We start from the raw sequence: 21,592 nt of genomic DNA on the forward strand, positions 1-21,592 counted from the left end.
GAGATAATGCTGCCTCCTTCCTGTTTACAATGTCACCTGGAAGTGAGAACAGGCATTCACATGACACTGTTGTAGGTGGCATAGCAAGATATTTACATGCCAGATGCGCTAAAGATTCTTATGTCCCTTCACACTTCAACCACCATTCCAGGGGACACGTGTCTATGCTGATGACAGGTTCTGCTCGATAACCATCCAGAGCAGTGCGGACCGATGCATGGTCATTTTCATCATCTGAATCATATGCCCCCAGCAGAAGGTTGATTTTTTGGTGGTTCGGGTTCTGTAGTTTCCTCATTGGAGCGTTGCTCTTTTAAGACTTCTAAAAGGGTGCTCCACACCCCGTCACAATCAGATTTCAGTCGGCACTTCAGATTCTTAAACCTTGAGTCGAGTGCTGTAGCTATCGTTTTAAAAATCTCACATTAGTACCTTCTTTGCGTTCTGTCAAATCTGCAGTGAAAGTGTTCTTAAAATGAACAGACTGGTCAGCCTCACCTTAGTCCCTTGAAAAATCTTGGAGCAGGTCCTCAAGGAATCCATTTTGAAGCACTTGGAGGAGAGGAAAGTGATCAGGAGCAGTCAACACGGATTCACCAAGGGCAAGTCATGCCTGACCAACCTGATTGCCTTCAATGATGAGATAACTGGCTCTGTGAATGTGGGGATAGCAGTGAACATGATATATCCTGACTTTAGCAAAGCTTTTGATACGGTCTCCCACAGTATTCTTGCCAGCACTATAAGGTGGATAGAAAGCTGGCTAGATTGTTGGGCTCAACGGGTAGTGATCAATGGCTCCATGTCTAGTTGGCAGCTGGTATCAAGTGGCGTGCCCAAGGAGTCGGTCCTGGGGCCGGTTTTGTTCAACATCTTTATTAATGATCTGGATGATGGGATGGATGCACCCTCAGGAAGGGTCCAGAGTGACCTAGACAAATTGGAGGATTCAGCCAAAAGAAACCTGATGAGGTTCAACAAGGACAAGTGCAGAGTCCTGCACTTCGGACAGAAGAATCCCATGCACTGTTACAGACTAGGGACCGAATGGCTAGGCAGCAGTTCTGCAGAGAAGGACCTAGGGGTTACAGTGGACGAGAAGCTGGATATGAGTCAGCAGTGTGACCTTGTTACCAAGAAGGCTAACAGCATATTGGGCTGTATAAGTAGGAGCGTTGCCAGCAGATTGAGGGGTGTGATCATTCCCCTCTTTTCAACATTGGTGAGGCCTCATCTGGAGTACTGTGTCCAGTTTTGGGCCCCACACTACAAGAAGGATGTGGCAAAATTGGAGAGAGTCCAGCGGAGGGCAAAAAAAATGGTTCGGGGGCTGGAGCACATGACTTATGAGGAGAGGCGGAGGGAACTGGGATTGTTTAGTCTGCAGAAGAGTAAGGGGGGATTTGATAGCTGCTTTCAACTACCTGAAAGGGGGTTCCAGGGAGGATGGATCTAGACAGTTCTCAGTGGTGGCAGATGACAGAACAAGGAGCAATGGTCTCAAGTTGCAGTGGGGGAGGTTTAGGTTGGATATTAGGAAATACTATTTCACTAGGAGGGTGGTAAAGCACTGGAATGGGTTCCCTAGGGAGGTGGTGGAATCTCCTTCCTTAGCTGTTTTTAAGGTCACTCTTGACCAAGCCCTGGCTGGGATGATTTAGTTGGGGATTGGTCCTGCCTTGAGCAGGGGGTTGGACTAGATGACCTCGAGATGTCTCATCTGACCCTAATCTTCTAGGATTTTATGTACTGGGTCATTATCGGAGACTGCTATAACATGAAATATAGAATCACAGAATGTCAGGGTTGGAAGGGACCTCAGGAGGTCATCTAGTCCAAACCCTGCTCAAAGCAGGACCAATCCCCAACTAAATCATCCGAGCAGAATCCGGGTAAAACAGAGCAGGAGACATACAGTTCTTCCCCAAGGAGTTCAGTCACAAATTTAATTAATGAGTTATCTTTTTTAATGAGCATCATCAGCATGGAAACGTGTCCTCTGGAATGGTGGCTGAAATGTTTACTACCCCTCTGCCCCGATGTAACGCTGCCCTCGGGAGCCAAAAGATCTTACCGCGTTATAGGTGAAACCGTGTTATATCAAACTTGCTTTGATCCGCCGGAGTGCGCAGCCCCGCCCCTCCAGAGCACTGCTTTACCGCGTTATATTCGAATTCGTGTTATATCAGGTCTCCTTATGTCAGGGTAGAGGTGCATATCTAACATACAAATGTTTAATATATCTGGCACGTAAATGCCTGGCAACGCTGGCTACAAAAGTCCCATGCGAAGACCTGTTCTTACTTTCAGGTGACATTGTAAACAAGAAATGGGCTACATTATCTCCCACAAAAGTGAACACACTTGTTTGTCTTAGCGATTGGCTGAACAAGAAGTTGGCCTAAGTGGACTTGTAGGCTCTAAAGTTTTACGTTGTTTTCTTTTTGAGTGCAGTTATGTAACAAAAAAAATCTACATTTGTAAATTGCACTTTCATGATAACATAAGAACGGCCACACTGGGTCAGACCAAAGGTCCATCTAGCCCAGTATCCTGTCTGCTGACAGCGGCCGGTGCCAGGTGCCCCAGAGGGAATGGACAGAGCAGGGAATCATCAAGTGATCCATCCCGTCACCTATTCCCAGCTTCTGGCAGACAGAGGCTAGGGACACCATCCCTAAAGAGAATGCACTACAGGACTTGTATGAGGCAAACTGAAAAATATTATTTCTTTTATTGTATTCACAGTGCAAATATTTGTAATACAAGTCATATCAAGTGAGCACTGTACACTCTGTATGCTGTGTTGTAATTGAAGTAAATATATGTGAAAATGTAGAAAAACATCCAAAAATATTTAATAAATTTCAGTTGGTATTCTGTTGTTTAACAACGTGCTTAAAGCTGTGATTAAGCACGATTAATTTTTTTAATTGCAATTAATTTTTTTTAGTTAATTGCATGATTTAACTGTGATTAATTGACAGCCCTACTGAGCCTTAATCAGTGGGCGGGGCATTAACTCAGGCCAGGGCTTTATAAAGCCGCACACAAGCGACCAGGGAACTTGCAACCAGAGGCTGCTAACAGGGAGTTTTGCAAGGGAGTTGGGAAGGGAGGGGGGGTCCCTTGTCGGTCCTACCTGTTCCCCTGTAGTCCCCTTAAAACCTATAATCCAAACCATATTCCAAAACCCCTTCCATTAACTAGGAGACAATGCAGGCAGAAGCCCAGCAGCAGAGTGGGGACTATCCAGTTTATTGTGCTGAGTGTAGTATGTATGATTACCTGCCCTGTGGGCGGGTGGCGTATGTGTGCAGTCGGTCCAAGGAGCTCCTGGCCACGTACGGACTTTGGAGGCCAGCGTGGCACAACTGGAGGAGCTAAGGGAGGCAGAGAGGTATGTCGATGAGGCTTTCCGGGACACTGTAGAATTGTCCCACCTCCGCTCAGACAGCCTCTGTGCTGTTGAGGATGAAGAAAGGCCCAGGGAAGCAGAGCAGTCAATGGGAGCAGAGGGAAACCTTCCCATAGTTGGGACCCTCCTTCCAGATGGTGCTGGGGTTGCCGCTCGCACTGAGGTTACCTCTCCAGGGGAGGGAACTCCAGCTTCTAGGAAAAGGCAGGTGTTAGTAATGGGAGATTCAATCATTAGAAACATAGATAGCTGGTTTGTGATGACCGGGAGAACCATATGGTGACTTGCCTGCCTGGTGCGAAGGTTGCGGATCTCTCGAGGCATCTAGACAGACTTATGTGTAGTGCTGGGGAGGAGCTGGTGATTGTGGTACATGTAGGTACCAATGACATAGGGGAGGGTAGGAGAGATGTCCTGGAAGCCAAATTTAGGCTGCTAGGGAAGAGACTGAAATCCAGGACCTCTATGGTGGCGTTCTCAGAAATGCTCCCAGTTCCACGCACAGGGCCAGGTAGGCAGGCAGAGCTTCAGAGTGTCAATGCGTGGATGAGATGATGGTGTAGAGAGGAGGGGTTTACGTTCATTAGGAACTGGGGAAACTTTTGGGATGTGGGGAGCCTATACAGGAGAGATGGGCTCCACCTAAACCAAAGTGGAACCAGATTGCTGGCACTAAACATTAAAAAGGTTGTAGAGCAGTTTTTAAAATAGGAGATGGGGGAAAGCTGACTGCTGCAGAGAAGCATGTGGATTGGACACAGCCTTCTCTTAGGGGAGAGTCTGATGATAGAGAATCTCCAAGTTATAGTCAGGAGCAGAGGATGGAAGAGGATAATGTAAGGGCGAGATCACATGATAAACAGTCACATAAAAAAGAATCTGGCACATCAGAAAAGGGCAGACAAATAAACAGGGAGAAGTTTTTAAAGTACCTGTACACAAATGCTAGAAGTCTAAATAATAAGATAGTTGAACTAGAGTGCCTTGTGATAAAGGAGGCTATTGATATAATAGGCATCACAGAAACCTGGTGGACTGAGAGCAATCAATGGGACACAATCATTCCGGGGTACAAAATATATCGGAAGGACAGAACAGGTTGTGCAGGGGGAGGAGTGGCACTATATGTGAAAGAAAATGTAGATTCAAATGAAGTAAAAATCTTAAGCGAATCCACATGTTCCATAGAATCGCTATGGATAGAAATTTCATGCTCTAATAAAAATATAACATCAGGGATCTATTATCGACCACCTGACCAGGACAGTAATAGTGATGATGAAATGCTAAGGGAAATTAGAGAGACTATCAAAATTAAGAACCCAATAATAGTGGGGGATTTCAATTATCCCCATACTGACTGGGAACATGTCACTTCAGGACGAAATGAAGAGATAAAATGTCTCGATACTTTAAATGACTGCTTCATGGAGCAGCTGGTACGGGAACCCACAAGGGGAGAGGCAACTCTAGATTTAATCCTGAGTGGAGCACAGGAGCTGGTCCAAGAGGTAACTATAGCAGGACCGCTTGGAAATAGTGACCATAATATAATAACATTTAACATCCCTGTGGTGGGAAGAACATCTCAACAGCCCAACACTGTGGCATTTAATTTAAAAATGGGGAACTATGCAAAAATGAGGGGGTAAGTTAAACAAAAGTTAAAAGGTACAGTGACTAAAGTGAAATCCCTGCAAGCTGCATGGGCGCTTTTTAAAGACACTATAATAGAGGCCCAACTTCAATGTATACCCCAAATTAAGAAACACAGTAAAAGAACTAAAAAAGAGCCACCGTGGCTTAACAACCATGTAAAAGAAGCAGTGAGAGAGAAAAAGACTTCCTTTAAAAAGTGGAAGTCAAATCCTAGTGAGGCAAATAGAAAGGAGCACAAACACTGCCAGCTTAAGTGCAAGAGTGTAATATGAAAAGCCAAAGAAGAGTTTGAAGAACGGCTTGCCAAAAACTCCAAAGGTAATAACAAAATGTTTTTTAAGTACATCAGAAGCAGGAAGCCTGCTAAATAAGCAGTGGGGCCCCTTGACGATCGAGATACAAAAGGAGCGCTTAAAGACGATAAAGTCATTGCGGAGAAACTAAATGAATTCTTTGCTTCAGTCTTCACGGCTGAGGATGTTAGGGAGATTCCCAAACCTGAGCCATCCTTTGTAGGTGACAAATCTGAGGAATTGTCACAGATTGAAGTGTCACTAGAGGAGGTTTTGGAATTAATTGATAAACTCAACATTAACAAGTCCCCAGGACCAGATGGCATTCACCCAAGAGTTCTGAAAGAACTCAAATGTGAAGTTGCGGAACTATTAACTAAGGTTTGTAACCTGTCTTTTAAATCGGCTTCAGTACCCAATGACTGGAAGTTAGCTAATGTAACACCAATATTTAAAAAGGGCTCTAGAGGTGGTCCCGGCAATTACAGACCAGTGAGTCTAACGTCGGTACTGGGCAAATTAGTCGAAACAATAGTTAAGAATAAAATTGTCAGACGCATAGAAAAACATAAACTGTTGAGCAATAGTCAACAGGGTTTCTGTAAAGGAAATCGTGTCTTACTAATCTATTAGAGTTCTTTGAAGGGGTCAACAAACATGTGGACAAGGGGGATTCAGTGCACATAGTGTACTTAGATTTCCAGAAAGCCTTTGACAAGGTCCCTCAACAAAGGCTCTTACATAAATTAAGCTGTCATGGGATAAAAGGGAAGGTCCTTTCATGGATTGAGAATTGGTTAAAAGACAGGGAACAAAGGTTAGGAATTAATGGTAAGTTCTCAGAATGGAGAGGGGTAACTAGTGGAGTTCCCCAAGGGTCAGTCCTAGGACCAATTCTATTCAATTTATTCATAAATGATCTGGAGAAAGGGGTAAAATGTGAGGTGGCAAAGTTTTCAGATGATACTAAACTACTCAAGATAGTTAAGACCAAAGCAGATTGTGAAGAACTTCAAAAAGATCTCACAAAATGAAGTGATTGGGCAACAAAATGGCAAATGAAATGTAATGTGGATAAATGTAAAGTAATGCACATTGGAAAAAATAACCCCAACTATACATACAATATGATGGGGGCTAATTTAGCTACAACGAGTCAGGAAAAAGATCTTGGCGTCATCGTGGATAGTTCTCTGAAGATGTCCACGCAGTGTGCAGAAGTGGTCAAAAAAGCAAAGAGGATGTTAGGAATCCTTAAAAAGGGGACAGAGAATAAGACTGAGAATATATTATTGCCCTTATATAAATCCATGGTATGCCCACATCTCGAATACTGTGTACAGATGTGGTCTCTTCACCTCAAAAAAGATATTCTAGCACTAGAAAAGGTTCAGAAAAGGGCAACTAAAATGATTAGGGGTTTGGAGAGGGTCCCATATGAGGAAAGATTAAAGAGGCTAGGCCTCTTCAGCTTGGAAAAGAGGAGACTAAGGGGGGATATGATAGGGGTCTATAAAATCATGAGTGATGTGGAGAAAGTGGATAAGGAAAAGTTATTTACTTATTCCCATAATACAAGAACTAGAGGTCACCAAATGAAATTAATAGGTAGCAGGTTTAAAACAAATAAAAGGAAGTTCTTCTTCACACAGGGCACAGTCAACTTGTGGCACTCCTTACCTGAGGAGGTTGTGAAGGCTGGGACTATAACAATGTTTAAAAGGGAACTGGAAAAATTCATGGTGGCTACGTCCATAAATGTCTATTAGCCAGGAAGCATAAAGAATGGTGTCCCTAGCCTCTGTTGATCAGAGGATGGAGATGGATGGCAGGAGAGAGATCACTTGATCATTGCCCGTTAGCTTCACTCCCTCTGGGGCACCTGGCATTGGCCACTGTCAGTAGACAGATAGTGGGCTAGATGGACCTTTGGTCTGACCCGGTACGGCCGTTCTTATGTTCTTATGTACTGTTTACCCTTTTTCCAGATCATTTATGAATACGTTGAATAGGACTGGTCCCAGTACAGACCCCTGGGGGACACCACTATTACCTCTCTCCATTCTGACCATTTATTCCTACCCTTTGTTCCCTATCTTTTAACCAGTTACCAATCCATGAGAGGACCTTCCCTCTTATTCCATGACAGCTTATTTTGCTTAAGAGCCTGTGGTGAGGGACCTTGTCAAAGGCTTTCTGAAAATCTAAGTACACTGGATCCCCCTTGTCCACATGCTTGTTGATCCTCTCAGAGGATTCTAGTAGATTGGTGAGGCATGATTTCCCTTTACCAAAAGCGTGTTCACTCTTCCCAAGAAATTATGTCATCTCTGTGTCTGGCAATTCTGTTCTTTACTATAGTTTCAACCAGTTTGCCCAGTGCTGAAGTCAGGCTTACTGGCCTGTAATTGCTGGGGTCACCTCTGGAGCCCTTTTTAAAAGTTGGCATCACATTAGCTATCCGCCATTCATCTGGTACAGAAGCTGATCTAAACAATAGGTTACAGCAGGGATTGGAACCTTTGGCATGTGGCCCGTCAGGGAAATCCTCTGGCAAGCCGGGCCGGTTTGTTTACCTGCAGCGTCCGCAGGTTCGGCCAATGGCAGCTCCCACTGCCGCGGTTCACCGTCCCAGGCCAATGGGGGCTGTGGGAAGCGGTGGCCAGCACATCCCTCAGCCTATGCTGCTTCCTGCAGCCCCCATTGGCCCGGTGCAGCGAACCGCGGCCAGTGGGAGCTATGATCTGCGGACGCTGCAGGTAAACAAACCGGCCCGGCTTGCCAGAGGATTTCCCTGACGGGCCGTGTGCCAAAGGTTGCCGATTCCTGGGCTAAAGACTACAGTTAGTAGTTCTGCAATTTCACATTTGAGTTCCTTCAGAACTCTTGGGTGAATCCTGTCTGGTCCTGGTGACTTATTGCTGTTTAAATGCATCAGTTTGTTCCAAAATCACCTCTGTCTGGGACACTTCCTCAGATTTGTCACAGTCCCCTCTCTTGGCAGGTCTTCGACAGCTCAGGCTCCTTCCTGTCCTACATCAACACGCTGGCCGACCCACTGTATGGGCCGCAGGGCCTGGCACTCACCTCGGACGGACACGTGGTGGTGGCTGACTCGGGCAATCACTGTTTCAAGGCCTATCGCTACCTGCAGTAGCTGAGGGACCCTGGGCAGGCCCCAGCCTGCGCCTGCCCCGCTGTCTGGACTAGAGACCGAGGGGCCACTTTCCCCACCTGCAGGCTGGTGCTGAGCGCCCAGCCCACCAGAGGTGGGGGGGCTGCAGGAGCCCTGGGCCCCCCACGCTGCAGTGCAAGTGACTGTCGAGTGGGGGGACCCGCCCCTGTGCCTGCCAGCCCAGGCCCCAGAACAGGGAGACCGGCCCATGGAGAGAGGCGGCCCACTGGGTCCCCCCGGCTGCGGTGAAGGTTAGTGGCTGTCCGCCCTTCCCCCCTGCCTGGGCCCTTTGGTGTTTGCTGGGGGGCCTCACCTCCCCCCAGCCGTGTGGGCTAGAGGGTCAGTGGGGCTGTGGGGGCTGGGGGCCTTGATCCTTCTCCCTGAGGTGCAGCATATCCTGCCCATCAGCACCCCTGTGCAACCCAGCAACACCCGCCTCTGAGTCCCCCAGCAAGACCCCCACCATACAACCCAGCAACACCCGCCTCTGAGTCCCCCAGCAACACCTGCCCCCTGTGCAACCCAGCAACTCCCGCCTCTGAGTCCCCCAGCAACACCCGCCCCCCTGTACAACCCAGCAACACCTGCCTCTGAGTCCCCCAGCAACACCGCTCCCCTGTACAACCGAGCAACACCCGCCTCTGAGTCCCCCAGCAACACCGCTCCCCTGTACAACCGAGCAACACCCGCCTCTGAGTCCCCCAGCAACACCGCTCCCCCTGTACAACCCAGCAACACCTGCCTCTGAGTCCCCCAGCAACACCCGCCCCCCTGTACAACCCAGCAACACCCGCCTCTGAGTCCCCAAGCAACACCCCCACCGTACAACCCGGCAACACCTGCCTCTGAGTCCCCCAGCAACACCTGCCCCCTGTGCAACCGAGCAACACCCGCCTCTGAGTCCCCAAGCAACACCCCCACCTTACAACCCAGCAACACCCGCCTCTGAGTCCCCCAGCAACACCCACCCCCTGTACAACCCAGCAACACCCGCCTCTGAGCCTCCCAGCAACACCCGCCCCTGTACAACCCAGCAACACCCGCCTCTGAGCCTCCCAGCAACACCCCCTGTACAACCCAGCAACACCCGCCTCTGAGCCTCCCAGCAACACCCGCCCCTGTACAACCCAGCAACACCCGCCTCTGCGCCTCCCAGCAACACCCCCTGTACAACCCAGCAACACCCGCCTCTGAGTCCCCCAGCAACACCCGCCCCTGTACAACCCAGCAACACCCGCCTCTGAGCCTCCCAGCAACACCCGCCCCTGTACAACCCAGCAACACCCGCCTCTGAGCCTCCCAGCAACACCCCCTGTACAACCCAGCAACACCCGCCTCTGAGTCCCCCAGCAACACCCGCCCCTGTACAACACAGCAACACCCGCCTCTGAGCCTCCCAGCAACACCCGCCCCTGTACAACCCAGCAACACCCGCCTCTGAGCCTCCCAGCAACACCCCCTGTACAACCCAGCAACACCCCCCCGTACAACCCAGCAACACCTGCCTCTGAGTCCCCCAGCAACGCCCGCCCCCCTGTACAACCCAACAACACCCACCTCTGAGTCCCCCAGCAACACCCGCCCCCTGTACAACCCAGCAACTCCCACCTCTGAGTCCCCCAGCACCATCCACCCCCCTGTACAACTGTGACAGTGCTGCCCGTGGAGCCAGCTGAGGTCATTCAATCAGGGTGAACTGCAAACAAAACGGGGCAGACAAACCCCAAACTCTGGTGGTTATTCCAATACTTAGATTTACCAAGCCAGCACAAAACAGCTTCTATAGGACCTCACTGGTTACTTAGAAGTCCAACCAACACAGTTCCCTTAAAGTGCCCAGCCTCAGGCCTCCGTCCAGACACACCTGTCAGATATGATGATGATTCCTGAAAATCTTACTTCATCGTATAAAAGAAAAGGTTCTTCCAATCCCAAAGGATCAGCCACATATCCAGGTCAAATTATAACTTAGATCTTACCCAAAATACATGCTATAGCCAATTCTTATTAACTAAGCTAAAATTTATTAGAAAAGAAAAGAGAGAGAGTTGGTTAAAAGATTAATACACATACAGACTTGAATTCAATTCTTGAGGTTCAGGTAGACAGCAGAGGTGAGCCTGTAGTTGCCAAAAGTCCTTTTAGAAACAGTCCAGAGGTTATAGTCCAATTTCCATATTCACGGTGGCTCCAGTCAATGACTGGGGATCTCAATCCTTGTGGCTTAAGGTTTTCCCTTCTTGAAACCCAAAGCAGATCCGAGATGAAGAAGGATCATGTTCCAGGGTTCTTATACATTTCCAGCAGCCTTTTGCCCTGAGAAAACAATAGGCTTAACTCCTTCTCCCAAACATCCTGCCAATTAGCACAGAGTAATTATTCATTAAACAGTTCAGATACAGGTTACCACAACCTTCAAAGAGACACATAGACAATAATACTATTTCACTCAAGTATCTTCATACATGTTAATATTCCTTTTTTGATCTTTGAATTAAAACTATAGCAATAGACAAGACTTGTTTGCTGGCATCCCAAGACCTGAGCAAACACCTCCCCTTCTACCTCTAACAATGCGGCTGCATTTCAAAGCTCTGTTCATTTACAGATCTTCCTAACCAGTCCTTAAGGTTCACCCATGGGTTAGGTCAGTCATTGAGGTGAGTTAATTAACTCCTTCTGGCCCTGTCACCTTTCAATGAGATATTATATTATACTCATAACGTCACAACAACCCAGCAACACCCGCCTCTGAGTCCCCCAGCAACACCCGCCCCCTGTACAACCCAGCAACACCTGCCTCTGAGTCCCCCAGCAACGCCCGCCCCCTGTACAACCCAGCAACGCCCGCCTCTGAGTCCCCCAGCAACACCCCCTGTACAACCCAGCAACACCCGCCTCTGAGTCCCCCAGCACCATCCACCCCCTGTACAACCCAGCAACGCCCACCTCTGAGTCCCTCAGCTCCACCCGCCCCCCTGTACACCCCAGCAACACCCACCCCCTGTACAACCTAGCAACATCTGCCTCTGAGCCACCCAGCAACACCCGCCCCCTGTACAACCCAACAACACCCACCTCCGAGTCCCTCAGCTCCACCCTCCCCCCCTGTACACCCCAGCAACACCCACCCCCTGTACAACCTAGCAACATCTGCCTCTGAGCCACCCAGCAACGCCCGCCCCCTGTACAACCCAGCAACGCCCGCCTCTGAGTCCCTCAGCTCCACCCGCCCCCCCTGTACACCCCAGCAACACCCACCCCCTGTACAACCTAGCAACATCTGCCTCTGAGCCACCCAGCAACACCCGCCCCCTGTACAACCCAACAACACCCACCTCCGAGTCCCTCAGCTCCACCCTCCCCCCCTGTACACCCCAGCAACACCCACCCCCTGTACAACCTAGCAACACCCACCTCTGAGCCACCCAGCAACACCCCCTGTACAACCCAGCAACACCCGCCCCCTGTACAACGCAGCAACACCTGCCTGTGAGCCACCCAGCGACACCCGCCCCCTTGTACAGCCCAGCAACACCCGCCCCCCACCCATTGCTTCCAGTGCTGCCCAGCAATGCCCACCCTCTGTACCCACCAGCAATGCCTGCCCAGCCCCCCTGGTGTCCACTAGCGACACCTGCCCCTGCAATGCCAACCTGCTGCCACGTGTGCCCCCAGCAACACCTGTTGTGCTCCCCAGCACCCCCACCTGTCCAGTGTCTCCCAGCTTTGCGCCCACCAGTGACCCCCCAGCTGTCCCTCCCGATCTGCCCTCCAGCTCCCCTCCCCCCAGTGTCTCCCTTCTCGCTAGAGTTGATCTGCACTTTATTTCTGTGGCTGGTTTCAGGGGACAGGGCGGCCGAGCCCAGCGCTGGGGGCAGTGAGGTGTCGTGGGACCTGGCGGGGGCTGGGCAGTGTGGGGGTTGCCCTGGTCTCTGCCAGGCCCTGGCTGGGGGCGCGTCTCACTCCGTGTTACTCCAGGGACTCGTGCCCCAGGCCTGCCCGGTGCAGCACGTCCCCAGCCCAGTTCCCCGCTAGTCTCCAGGGGATCCTCCAATCCTGCCTGCCCCCCCTGCCCACGGAGCCCCACATCTATGGCCACAGGCTGGGGGCTCCCCAGGAGCCAGCTCTTCCCCTCTGCCAGGGCAATGCGGCCCCTCCCAGCCTAGGAGCCACCAATTGCAGCCCCCCCCAGCTTTCAGCCCCTCCCACCTCTGGGGTGCGAGCGGGGGCAGGGCTGCCGTATGCTAACGAACCATATGTACAAAATAAAGTATTCTGAAAAGCCCCTGGGCCCTGTCCCTGTGGGGGGAGGACAGGCCCACCTCCTGCTCCTGCCAGCGGGGTGCTGGGCTGCCCTGAGGGGGTGCAGCGCTGTGGGGATTGGGGGGCCCTAGTGTGCTGGTGCCCACAGGGTTGGGGCACTGCCTATGCCGGGCTTCCATGGGGGGCCTCGCCGAGGGGCAGCCGGGGGCCTCTGCCATGTGGCCCTAGGGCAGTGAGTGTGTGAGGGGGGCGCCTCTGCTAGCACTGGGTGAGAAGGTGGATCTGTGGGTGCTGTAACGCAGACTGACCCAGCTGCTGGGGATATGGGGTGTGTCGGGGGCAGTCTCCTGGCCTGCTTTCCCTGCCCGTCCCCCCTTGGTACTGCCTGTCCCCTGGCCTGGAGGGAGCCAGTGACGGGTGCTGGCTGCCCCTCTGCAGGCCAGATCCTGGCCCCCACCCAGCCCTGGCCTGGCCCTCCCCTAGCTCTAGCTTGGCCTGGCCTGGCCCTTTCCCAGCCCTGCCTTGGCCTGGCCTGTCCCTTTCGCAGCCCTGGCCTGGCCTGGCCCTCCCCAGCCGTTTCCTGCCCTGGCCTGGCCCTCCCCAGACCTGCCCTCCCCTGGCCGTGCCTGACCCTTTCCGCCCCTCAGCCACACACCTAGCCGTGCCCACTCCCCGCTCTGCGTTGGGGCACCAGGCGGGTGGGGGGCGAGTCGCTGTGGGCACGGCAGGAAGTGACTGGCAGGGCCTGGTGGCGGGGGATACAGCTCAGCCCCTCGCTGCCTGCGCTGGCCTCACGGGGCTTTCCTGCCCTAGGGATCCCTGGGGTCCCCCGGTCCACAGCCCAGTCCGCAGCCCCGTGCTGCAGCTGGGCCCTGGTACTGCTGACAAGCCACATGGGCAGCAGCGGGCACCTGGGAAATGAGCAGCCCCCCAGGCTCAGCCCCCCTTGCTCGGCCCTCGCTCGCCCCCACCCAGCAGCTCGGGTCCTGTCCGGGTGGGGCAGACAACAGCGAGGCCATGGGGACCTGACTCGCCGAATCACAGCGCTGCTTGGCTGGGGGCACCTGGGGCAAAGTGCCCCTTTCGCTCCCCCAGGCGCCCATGCCAAGGGTACGGGCTGTGTAACATGGCTGTGGACGTCACTGGCTGGGCTGGCACCCAGCTGGGCACGCGGGTGCCCGGGCAGGCTGAACGTCTCTTGCTGGGGCAGGGGGATAGGCTCTCAGAGCTGGGGGGGGGGCAGCTTTAGGGCCAAGCAGCATGGTGCCCTCATGGGCTGCACCCCAGGCAGGGGAGCACCCCACCCCCAGCCCTCCGCCGACCCCAAGGGGCTGAGGTGAGTCAGGCCAGGCTGGCGCAGACGGGGCCCAGCTGATGGGTGCCCAGTGAGAAAGGGCAGAGTCTCCATGCCTGAGGGCCTGGGTGTAAATCAGCAACAACCAAAAACCTTCCTAGCAAGTCCTGTCCCCCTTCCCCGCGTGGCCTTGATGTGAGCAGTGGGGACGGGAAGGTCTCCACGGCTAGTGCTAGCGCCCACCCCCAAAGCATCAGCACTGGGAGCTTGGCCCGGCTCCACCAGCAAAGCCTCAGGGCTCCCATTGTCCGCTGGCTGCCTGGGGCTGCACTGACGCTGCGCTGAGCCCGGTGCTTAGCCAGGCAGTGTCATGAGGGAGGCCGGCGCGGCTGAGCGCTGCATCCGCGGGCCAGGCGAGCTCCTATGTGCTTGGTTACGCTGTGGCCCTGCGGTGTCCCGGTGCGCGGGGGCTGGTGCCTGCCAGAGACCAACTCAGGCCCAGCAGCTGACTTGGGGCCCCTGCTCTCCCGCCTTTCGGGCTCTGGCCACCATGTCACCTGTTCCTCTGGGTGACACCCTCCTATGACCCCACATGTGACCCCTCTGTGGATTGCAACCCGAGTTCCTCCAGCAACATGCATGGCCCATGTGTGGGACCCCAGAGCTGCCCGCTGGCTTCGAATCCCCAACAGCCATGCCAGGTGCTACAGGATCCTGGGGCCCAGTCTGCTCTTAACCCAGGTGTCTGCAGGTGGCTCCCCCACGCCATGGCAGCCTGCACATGGGTTGTACAGGGGGGCGGGTGTTGCTGGGGGACTCAGAGGCGGGTGTTTCTGGGTTGTACAGGGGGCAGGTGTTGCTGGGGGACTCAGCAGGACAACCCCTCACCAGGCCTTGTGCAAACCCCAGCCGGGCTGCACTAGGTCACGGGACCCATGTACAGCCCAGATCTGCTGGTGCGACCCCCCATTGTCTAGCGGCCTCGGCCAGGGGACACACAGTTGAGGCGGATGGGATCGTTTTCCCAGCTAGTGCAGCCAGGTCTGTGCCTACTTTGCTCCAGGGAGCAGAAAATCTATCCTGTGCCATTGGTGGGCGCTGGCGTGTGGCTTGGCCTTGGCCTGTGCGGCCGTGGCAGCCGGGAAGGGTTCATTGAGGGCTTGGTTCCCTCTCCAGGACAGGTCAGAGCCCCTGAGAACGTCCACCCGCCGCAGCGAACTGAGCAGAGCCCTGAGCTGGCAGCGCAGGCGGGAGGAGACGGGCGAGTGCGGCTCTGCGACCGACGTCGGCAGCCGGGCAAAGGCAGGAAGCAGCCCAGGGAACCGGCCGGGTGCAGAACAAACAGGCCCTTGCTGTGATCCCCAAGGCCTGGGCTGGCGAATGGGTCTGGGTTCCCTTTCCCACCCGCCTGCAGCAGGGCGCTGTGGGCCTGGAGGGTAAAGGGCCAGGGGAAGGTGGCAACACCCGGAACTGCCTGGGGATGTCCAACCAGCATGGACCTTCAGCAGTGCCCAGCCCCGGCAGCTGGCTCCATGCTGCTGTGAAAGGTCGCTGGCGCTGCCCGTGGGTGGCTCATTCTTAGGTGGGCTTTGTGCATCCCTTATACTGTGTGCTGCAACATCGCCCAACGGCACCCAGCTGGGAGAAGGCACCTCTCACGTGTGTAAGGAACACTGGCCATGCCTGGACCTCCGGGCGTGGCGCAGCCAACTCGTTGGCATGGCTGTGGCATGTGGGGGCAGCCTGGCGTACTTCCTTCTGAAACCAGAGAAACCCACCTCCAGGTTTGTCCCAGTACCAGAGGAGCCAGCACAACCCAGTTTATAGGGGCCGCGTGGGCTCCCTAGCTAGGCCTGAGAACCGAGCCGCTGTAAGCACATCCACTCAACGTGGAGTCCCCGGTGACGATGACATTTCGGGACCGGCCAGGGAGCCAGTTTTGAATCTATTGCACGGGTGCTGTCATGATTTTGTGTCATTCTCGGGTTTTGATCAGAATGTTGTGTGGTACCAAAGCAAACGCCTTTCAGCCGCCTGTCTGTTACAGCAGCCAAACTGGTCATCGCCTCAAACAAGTAATGTCAGTGTCACAAGGTCTGTAGCCATAAACCGATGTTGAGTGGCATTAATTCCGTCATCTCCACTAACGCTTTAGGAATCATGTCCCATGTTGGCCATTTCACTACTTTGCCCAGGATTGATGTCAGACTGACAGGCTGCTCCAGGCCAGCCCTTTGGCCCTTTTGAAATATTGGCACAATATTAGCTGTCATCCAGTCTTCTGGAACAACCTCAGACTTACTGAAAACCAACGTTAATGGTCCAGCAAGCTCCTCAGCCAGCTCTTTTCAAACCCTTGGATGCGAGCTTACTTGGGGTGCTGATTTATAAACATCTATTGTTAGTAGCTGCTGTTTAACATCCTCCAGCGATTCTAGTGGAATGGAACAAGTGCCAACCTCGTCATTTGATAGGATGACAGGATGTTTTTTCCCCCAATACAAGATAAATATATTTATTCAACACTTTTTCCTTTTCTGCATTATTATTGACCAAATCTCTCAGTTCTGCCTTGTAATACACCAATATCACTGATAGGATTCACTTTCTTAATATTCTTTTTAAAACTTCTTGTCCTTAATTCTGCTGGCCACAAATTTCTTCTTGTGTCCCTTATCAGTTTTCTACAATTCCTGATTCCTGGGGGTTACAGTTTTTGCTATCAACTCTCCCTTTCTTCCATTTGTTAGAAGTGGGGTTTGTAGCTGACGTCTCGTCTAAGCCAGGTTGGTTTTAACCACTACGGCCTTTCGCCGGGGTGGGATGGTGGCTTTTGGAGCAGCTAGGGAAGTGTTGTTACAGTCCCCAGTTACTTGTCACAGATTTCTGTTTAATTCTTTCTCTCAATTAATGATCTGAATGATGGGATGGATTGCACCCTCAGCAAGTTCGCAGATGACACTAAGCTGGTGGGAGAGGTAGATACGAGCTCTTTCGGTTCAATCTGCCAATTTGTCTAGGTCACTCTGGACCATATCCCTACCTTCTAGATCAACAAGGAAAAGTGCAGAGTCCTGCACTTAGGATGGAAGAATCCCAGGCACTGTTACAGACTAGGGACCGAATGGCTAGGCAGCAGTTCTGCAGAAAAGGACCTAGGGGTTACAATGGACGAGAATATGAGTCGACAGTGTGCCCTTGTTGCCAAGAAGGCTAACAACATTTTGGGCTGTATAAGTATGGGCATTTTAAGCAGATTGAGGGACGTGATCATTCCCCTTCATTCAACATTGGTGAGGCCACATCTGGAGTACTGTGTCCTGTTTTGGCCCCACACTACAAGAAGGATGTGGCAAAATTGGAGAGAGTCCAGCGGAGGGCAACAAAAATGATTAGGGGGCTGGAGCACATGACTTATGAGGAGAGGGGGAGGGAACTGGGGTTGTTTAGTCTGCAGAAGAGAAGAATGAGGGGGATTTGATAGCTGCTTTCAGCTACCTGAAAGGGGGTTCCAGGGAAGATGGAGCTAGACTGTTCTCAGTGGTAGCAGATGACAGAACAAGGAGCAATGGTCTCAAGTTGCAGTGGGGGAGGTTTAGGTTGGATATTAGGAAACACTTTTTTACTAGGAGGGTTGTGAAGCACTGGAATGGGTTCCCTAGGGAGGGTGGTGAAGCGCTGGAATGGGTTCCCTAGGGAGGGTGGTGAAGCGCTGGAATGGGTTCCCTAGGGAGGGTGGTGAAGCGCTGGAATGGGTTCCCTAGGGAGGGTGGTGAAGCGCTGGAATGGGTTCCCTAGGGAGGGTGGTGAAGCGCTGGAATGGGTTCCCTAGGGAGGGTGGTGAAGCGCTGGAATGGGTTCCCTAGGGCGGGGGTGGAATCTCCATCCTTAGAGGTTTTTAAGGTCAGGCTTGACAAAGCCCTGGCTGGGATGATTTAGTTGGGGTTGGTCCTGCTTTGAGCAGGGGGTTGGACTAGATACCTCCTGAGGTCCCGTCCAGCCCTGAGATTCTGTGAATGCACGTGGCTCTCACCTGGCCGTGGCTCCAGCTTGTTGCCGACACACGTGGTTAGTGGCGGCGCTGGCCGGTGATTCAGAGAGCTCAGGGTTGGAAAGCAGCATGAGGAACATTTGGGCTGGGCGTGCAGGCCAGTCGCGGTGTTCCTGGCTGGTGCTTACGGCTGCTATTTTGTGTGTTGGGGGCAGGGGGCTCGTTATGTTATTAACCGCTGTCAGACGTTCCCGCGATGCTGCTGTGATTGGCGCGGGCAGCTCCTGCAGCTCCATGGGCCTCACAAGCTCAGCGGCAGCCGCACGACTGCCCCCTGCTGGCCGTGGGCGCCTGGATGTGGTCCGGTGTGAGCTCTGCTGCATGTCACTCACTGCAGCCTCAGCCAGTGGGGACCCAGGCCCTGCCTCTGTTCCCGCCTTCCGCAGCGTTTGTGACTGAGCTAAGGAACCGGCTGCCCCCAAACTCGCCGCTTGCTTTGGGGCCGTTTCCCTGCAGATGTGCTAGTCCGTGGTGCCTCCCCGTGGCGCTGACGGGGGCCCTGTGGCCCCCATCCCCCAGCAAGCAGCAGTTACCGTGAAAAGTACCTGGGGGGCCTGGCCTGCACCCCCTCTTCCGACCCCTCCGTACCGGAGAGCGGCTCAGCCCTGGGCCTCGGCAGCCTCCTCCCGAGAGCCCAAGGGAGCCACCTGGCTGGGCTGGCCATGAGCAAAGGCCACGTGGGCCCCACAGCCATCGCCGGGCTGCCAGGCCCCACGGCCCAGACGTGCAGCTCCGTGCACAGATCACACTGGCCCCAATGGTTGCCAGGAGCTCCCCGCCCTGCCCGGGCCCTGCCAGTGAGATGCCAGGCGGCACTGGCTGGCACCTGCCCAAGGAGAAGCTACAGGTGACAAGGCTTTGTTTGAAGTGGCATTTTCAAGCAGCCCAAGTCCCTAGCACATCAGGGATGGTTCCCTCCCGTGAACAGCGCAAGCCCTGGCCGCACCAGTGGAAGGGGCCCAGGGCTGGCCCTGAAAACAAGGGACAGGTGGGCAGCAGGGTCCCTCTAAGTTATCCCACCTATGGTACGTGGTGATGTGTGGCAGGGGTGGGGCCGAGGGGTTCAGAGGATGGGAGGGGGGGTTGGGGTGCAGGGAGGGTGAGGACTGGCTGGGGATGCAGGCTCTGGGGTGGGGCTGGGGATGAGGGGCTCAGGGCTGGGGCAGAGGGTTGGAGGGTGAGGACTCTGGCTTGGGGGGACAGGCTCGGGTGGGGCTGGGGATGAGGGGTTTGAGGATGGCCTGGGGCTACAGTGGGGAGAGAGGATGCCTGCCCACCCCCGCTCTCTCTCCCCGGAGTAGGACCTGGGCTGGGGAGGGTCCGAGCCAGGGCTGGGTTTGTTACTGGCACAAAATTCTCTCTTGCACCCTCCAGGGCACCCACCTCTGCCCAGTTCCTAGGCTCAGGGCAAAACCCTGCTGTTTAGCCACGCTAACTTCCCCGTCCGTGGGCTGTGGGCGAACAGCCTTCCCGCTGGACTCAGGCCTTTACCTTTCGTGGGTTTACGGGGTCTTTTCCCAGTGAAAGAGCCTCACACAGTAATAACCTGATCCTCTAACAACAGTCGCCAAACCCAGCCTGCACCCGCTGCACAGCCAGTGCTCCCCATAAGCCGGGTGAGCTTTTCGCTGCTGGCCCTTCAGGCTCGGGTCCATCCGGGGACGCCAGGCTCTGGCCGGTGTCATTGGCGGGGTGCTGAGGTCTGGCAGCGCTGACCATGGGGCTGGTTCCCGTCGGAGCCCAGTTTATCCAGTGACACTTGGGCCCTGCTAAGCACGCCCGTCACCGATCATCCTCCCATGTTGCTCACCAGTCCTAGCACAACGTAGCCCCATTCTCTAACCCACCGCCTGCATTCACGTACCCCCAGCAACACCCTGTGTGCCAGACAAATGCTCAACGCACCCGGCAGAGACCCCTGAACACAGGGATGTGGGGCCCAGCATGACAAAACACCGAAGAAATGTGGGTGTCACACTCACAGCCATTGAGAAGTGATTTCTTGCCAGACAGACACTATCAAACGATGTTTTCTTTAACCAGCTTATCTGGTGCTAGTGGGAACCATTAGGACGGGGTCTGCTTCTTAACAGCCGGATAGTCCTGGGTTTCAATGTCATTTAGATGGACTGTGGGGATGTGACTTCCTGCTTCTCAGCTAATAGCTGCCGCTTTTTTTAACCTGGCTGCAGCCGAAGCCCTGAGGCTTCACCATGTGGCTACAAGAAAAGGCCTGATCTCAACAGGTTGGGACAGGGGGGCGGTGGTGCCCTGAGCGCCTGTGCGGCCGCGCAGCTTACAGGGAACATAGGTGGCCACTCTGGGGTCTGGATCTGGCTCCACTGGGGCTGGGGAGCAAGGGGGGCACCTGTCATGGACTCACTTGTGGCCCCATGCAGTCCGTGGGGGGTGCCCCTTTCAGAGCATCAGCCCTTCTTGGGGGTCCACTTGTGACGAAGTGGGACTGGTTTTAATGTTCTCTCTGAATACTGTGGGGGGGCCTCAGCTCTGGCTGACCCTCTGTCGCCTGGCAGCTAATGGCCAGGCCCTGCCCCTCTGGATGGGGATGCTAAAGGTGTGGGAGACAGAGAGATCAGGTGACCTCCTGGCCCGGGAAAGAGACACAGCCCAGAGAGGAGGGGCTGGAGGAAGTTGGGGAGTTTTTGGAAGCTGACTGGGAAATGGAAGGGAGCCCCAAGGAGGCTCGGGCCTCCCAGTGGGGCTGTGGCCTTCCTGGGGCCCCAGATGGACCTAACTAAGGGGGGTCTTGTTGTCTGTACTGGCAAGACCTGTTTTGGGCTGTGTTCCTGTCATCGAATAAACCTCTGTGTTACTGGCTGGCTGAGAGTCACGTCTGACTGCAAAGTGGGGGTGCAGGACCCTCTGGCTGCCCCAGGACCCCGCCTGCGCGGACTCGCTGTGGGAAGTGCACAGAGGGGCACCTGCTAAAATGCTACGTGTGAGCTTCCTGCCCTAAAGGCAGTTGGCTCCAAGGGAGAGGAGGATCCCCAAAGTCCTGCCTGGCTTTGTGAGGAGCAGTTCCAGAACCATCGCTTGGGGACTCCGTGGATCTACTGCACCCCATGGACGGCTCTTCTTGCAGTAAATGACTGGGAAGCAGTAAAACGAAGGGGGATTGATGGGGCCCAGGCATGCTGAAGATTCAGAGATAAATGGTTTCAGGGGGCGATAAACCCTTGGGAGTGTGTGCCCAGAGAGAAGGCTCTCGCAGTAACAGGGTCCCCCGGGGGATTGCAGTGAGTGGTCCCAGGGGCGGAGGAGTCTGCAGCTCAACCCTGGCAGAGAGGTGATGACCTCAAGAAGGGCTGGTGCACTGGGGGTCCCCCTGGAAACCGTGGGGAGCAGTGAGCACCCCGGCTTGTGAGTGACCAGCAGGAAGAGGTTTGCCCAGCGGCGCAAGTGTGACCTGATGGAG

General features: G+C 54.1%; 2 protein-coding genes and 1 long non-coding RNA gene across 55 annotated transcripts in view; 2 read left to right on the top strand and 1 right to left on the bottom strand.

The window, feature by feature from the left end:
* TRIM3 (tripartite motif containing 3) overlaps window positions 1–16,693 on the top strand; it is a 53,445-nt gene extending 36,752 nt beyond the window's left edge. For 2 of the 4 annotated variants that reach the window (XM_030546782.1, XM_030546783.1), the window contains exon 11: window positions 8,375–9,428. In XM_030546782.1, the coding sequence (XP_030402642.1) occupies window positions 8,375–8,527 (153 nt within the window). In that variant the 3' untranslated portion in view covers window positions 8,528–9,428. Of the gene's footprint in view, window positions 1–8,374; window positions 9,429–15,281 lie in introns of those variants that run through there. The other 2 variants (XM_030546780.1, XM_030546781.1) reach the window with 2 other exon arrangements.
* On the top strand, window positions 1,553–6,968 carry LOC115643034. The gene is made up of 3 exons (XR_003998277.1): window positions 1,553–1,753; window positions 6,589–6,593; window positions 6,958–6,968. It is a non-coding gene; the product is annotated as an uncharacterized LOC115643034 (long non-coding RNA).
* On the bottom strand, window positions 8,837–20,950 carry LOC115643024 (glycine-rich cell wall structural protein-like). 50 transcript variants are annotated; one of them, XM_030546793.1, is made up of 8 exons: window positions 20,021–20,487; window positions 17,420–17,425; window positions 11,610–11,809; window positions 11,495–11,558; window positions 11,280–11,396; window positions 9,956–10,190; window positions 9,611–9,907; window positions 8,837–9,539 (listed from the first exon to the last, which is right to left on the bottom strand). In XM_030546793.1, exons 1-8 carry the CDS (start codon window positions 20,142–20,144, stop codon window positions 8,855–8,857), a joined length of 1,728 nt encoding a protein of 575 aa, XP_030402653.1. In that variant the 5' UTR covers window positions 20,145–20,487; the 3' UTR covers window positions 8,837–8,854. The 50 variants fall into 50 exon arrangements, 48 of the variants coding, with proteins under 48 accessions (XP_030402653.1, XP_030402654.1, XP_030402686.1 ...); XM_030546794.1 differs by having other exon boundaries at window positions 11,280–11,341; window positions 11,440–11,558; XM_030546801.1 differs by having other exon boundaries at window positions 8,931–9,283; window positions 9,410–9,539; window positions 11,280–11,558; window positions 20,021–20,950.
* Between the last annotated feature and the right edge of the window lie 642 nt (window positions 20,951–21,592).

This window comes from Gopherus evgoodei, unplaced genomic scaffold (genome assembly GCF_007399415.2).
Source record: "Gopherus evgoodei ecotype Sinaloan lineage unplaced genomic scaffold, rGopEvg1_v1.p scaffold_49_arrow_ctg1, whole genome shotgun sequence".
Classification (NCBI taxonomy): Eukaryota; Metazoa; Chordata; order Testudines; family Testudinidae; genus Gopherus; species Gopherus evgoodei.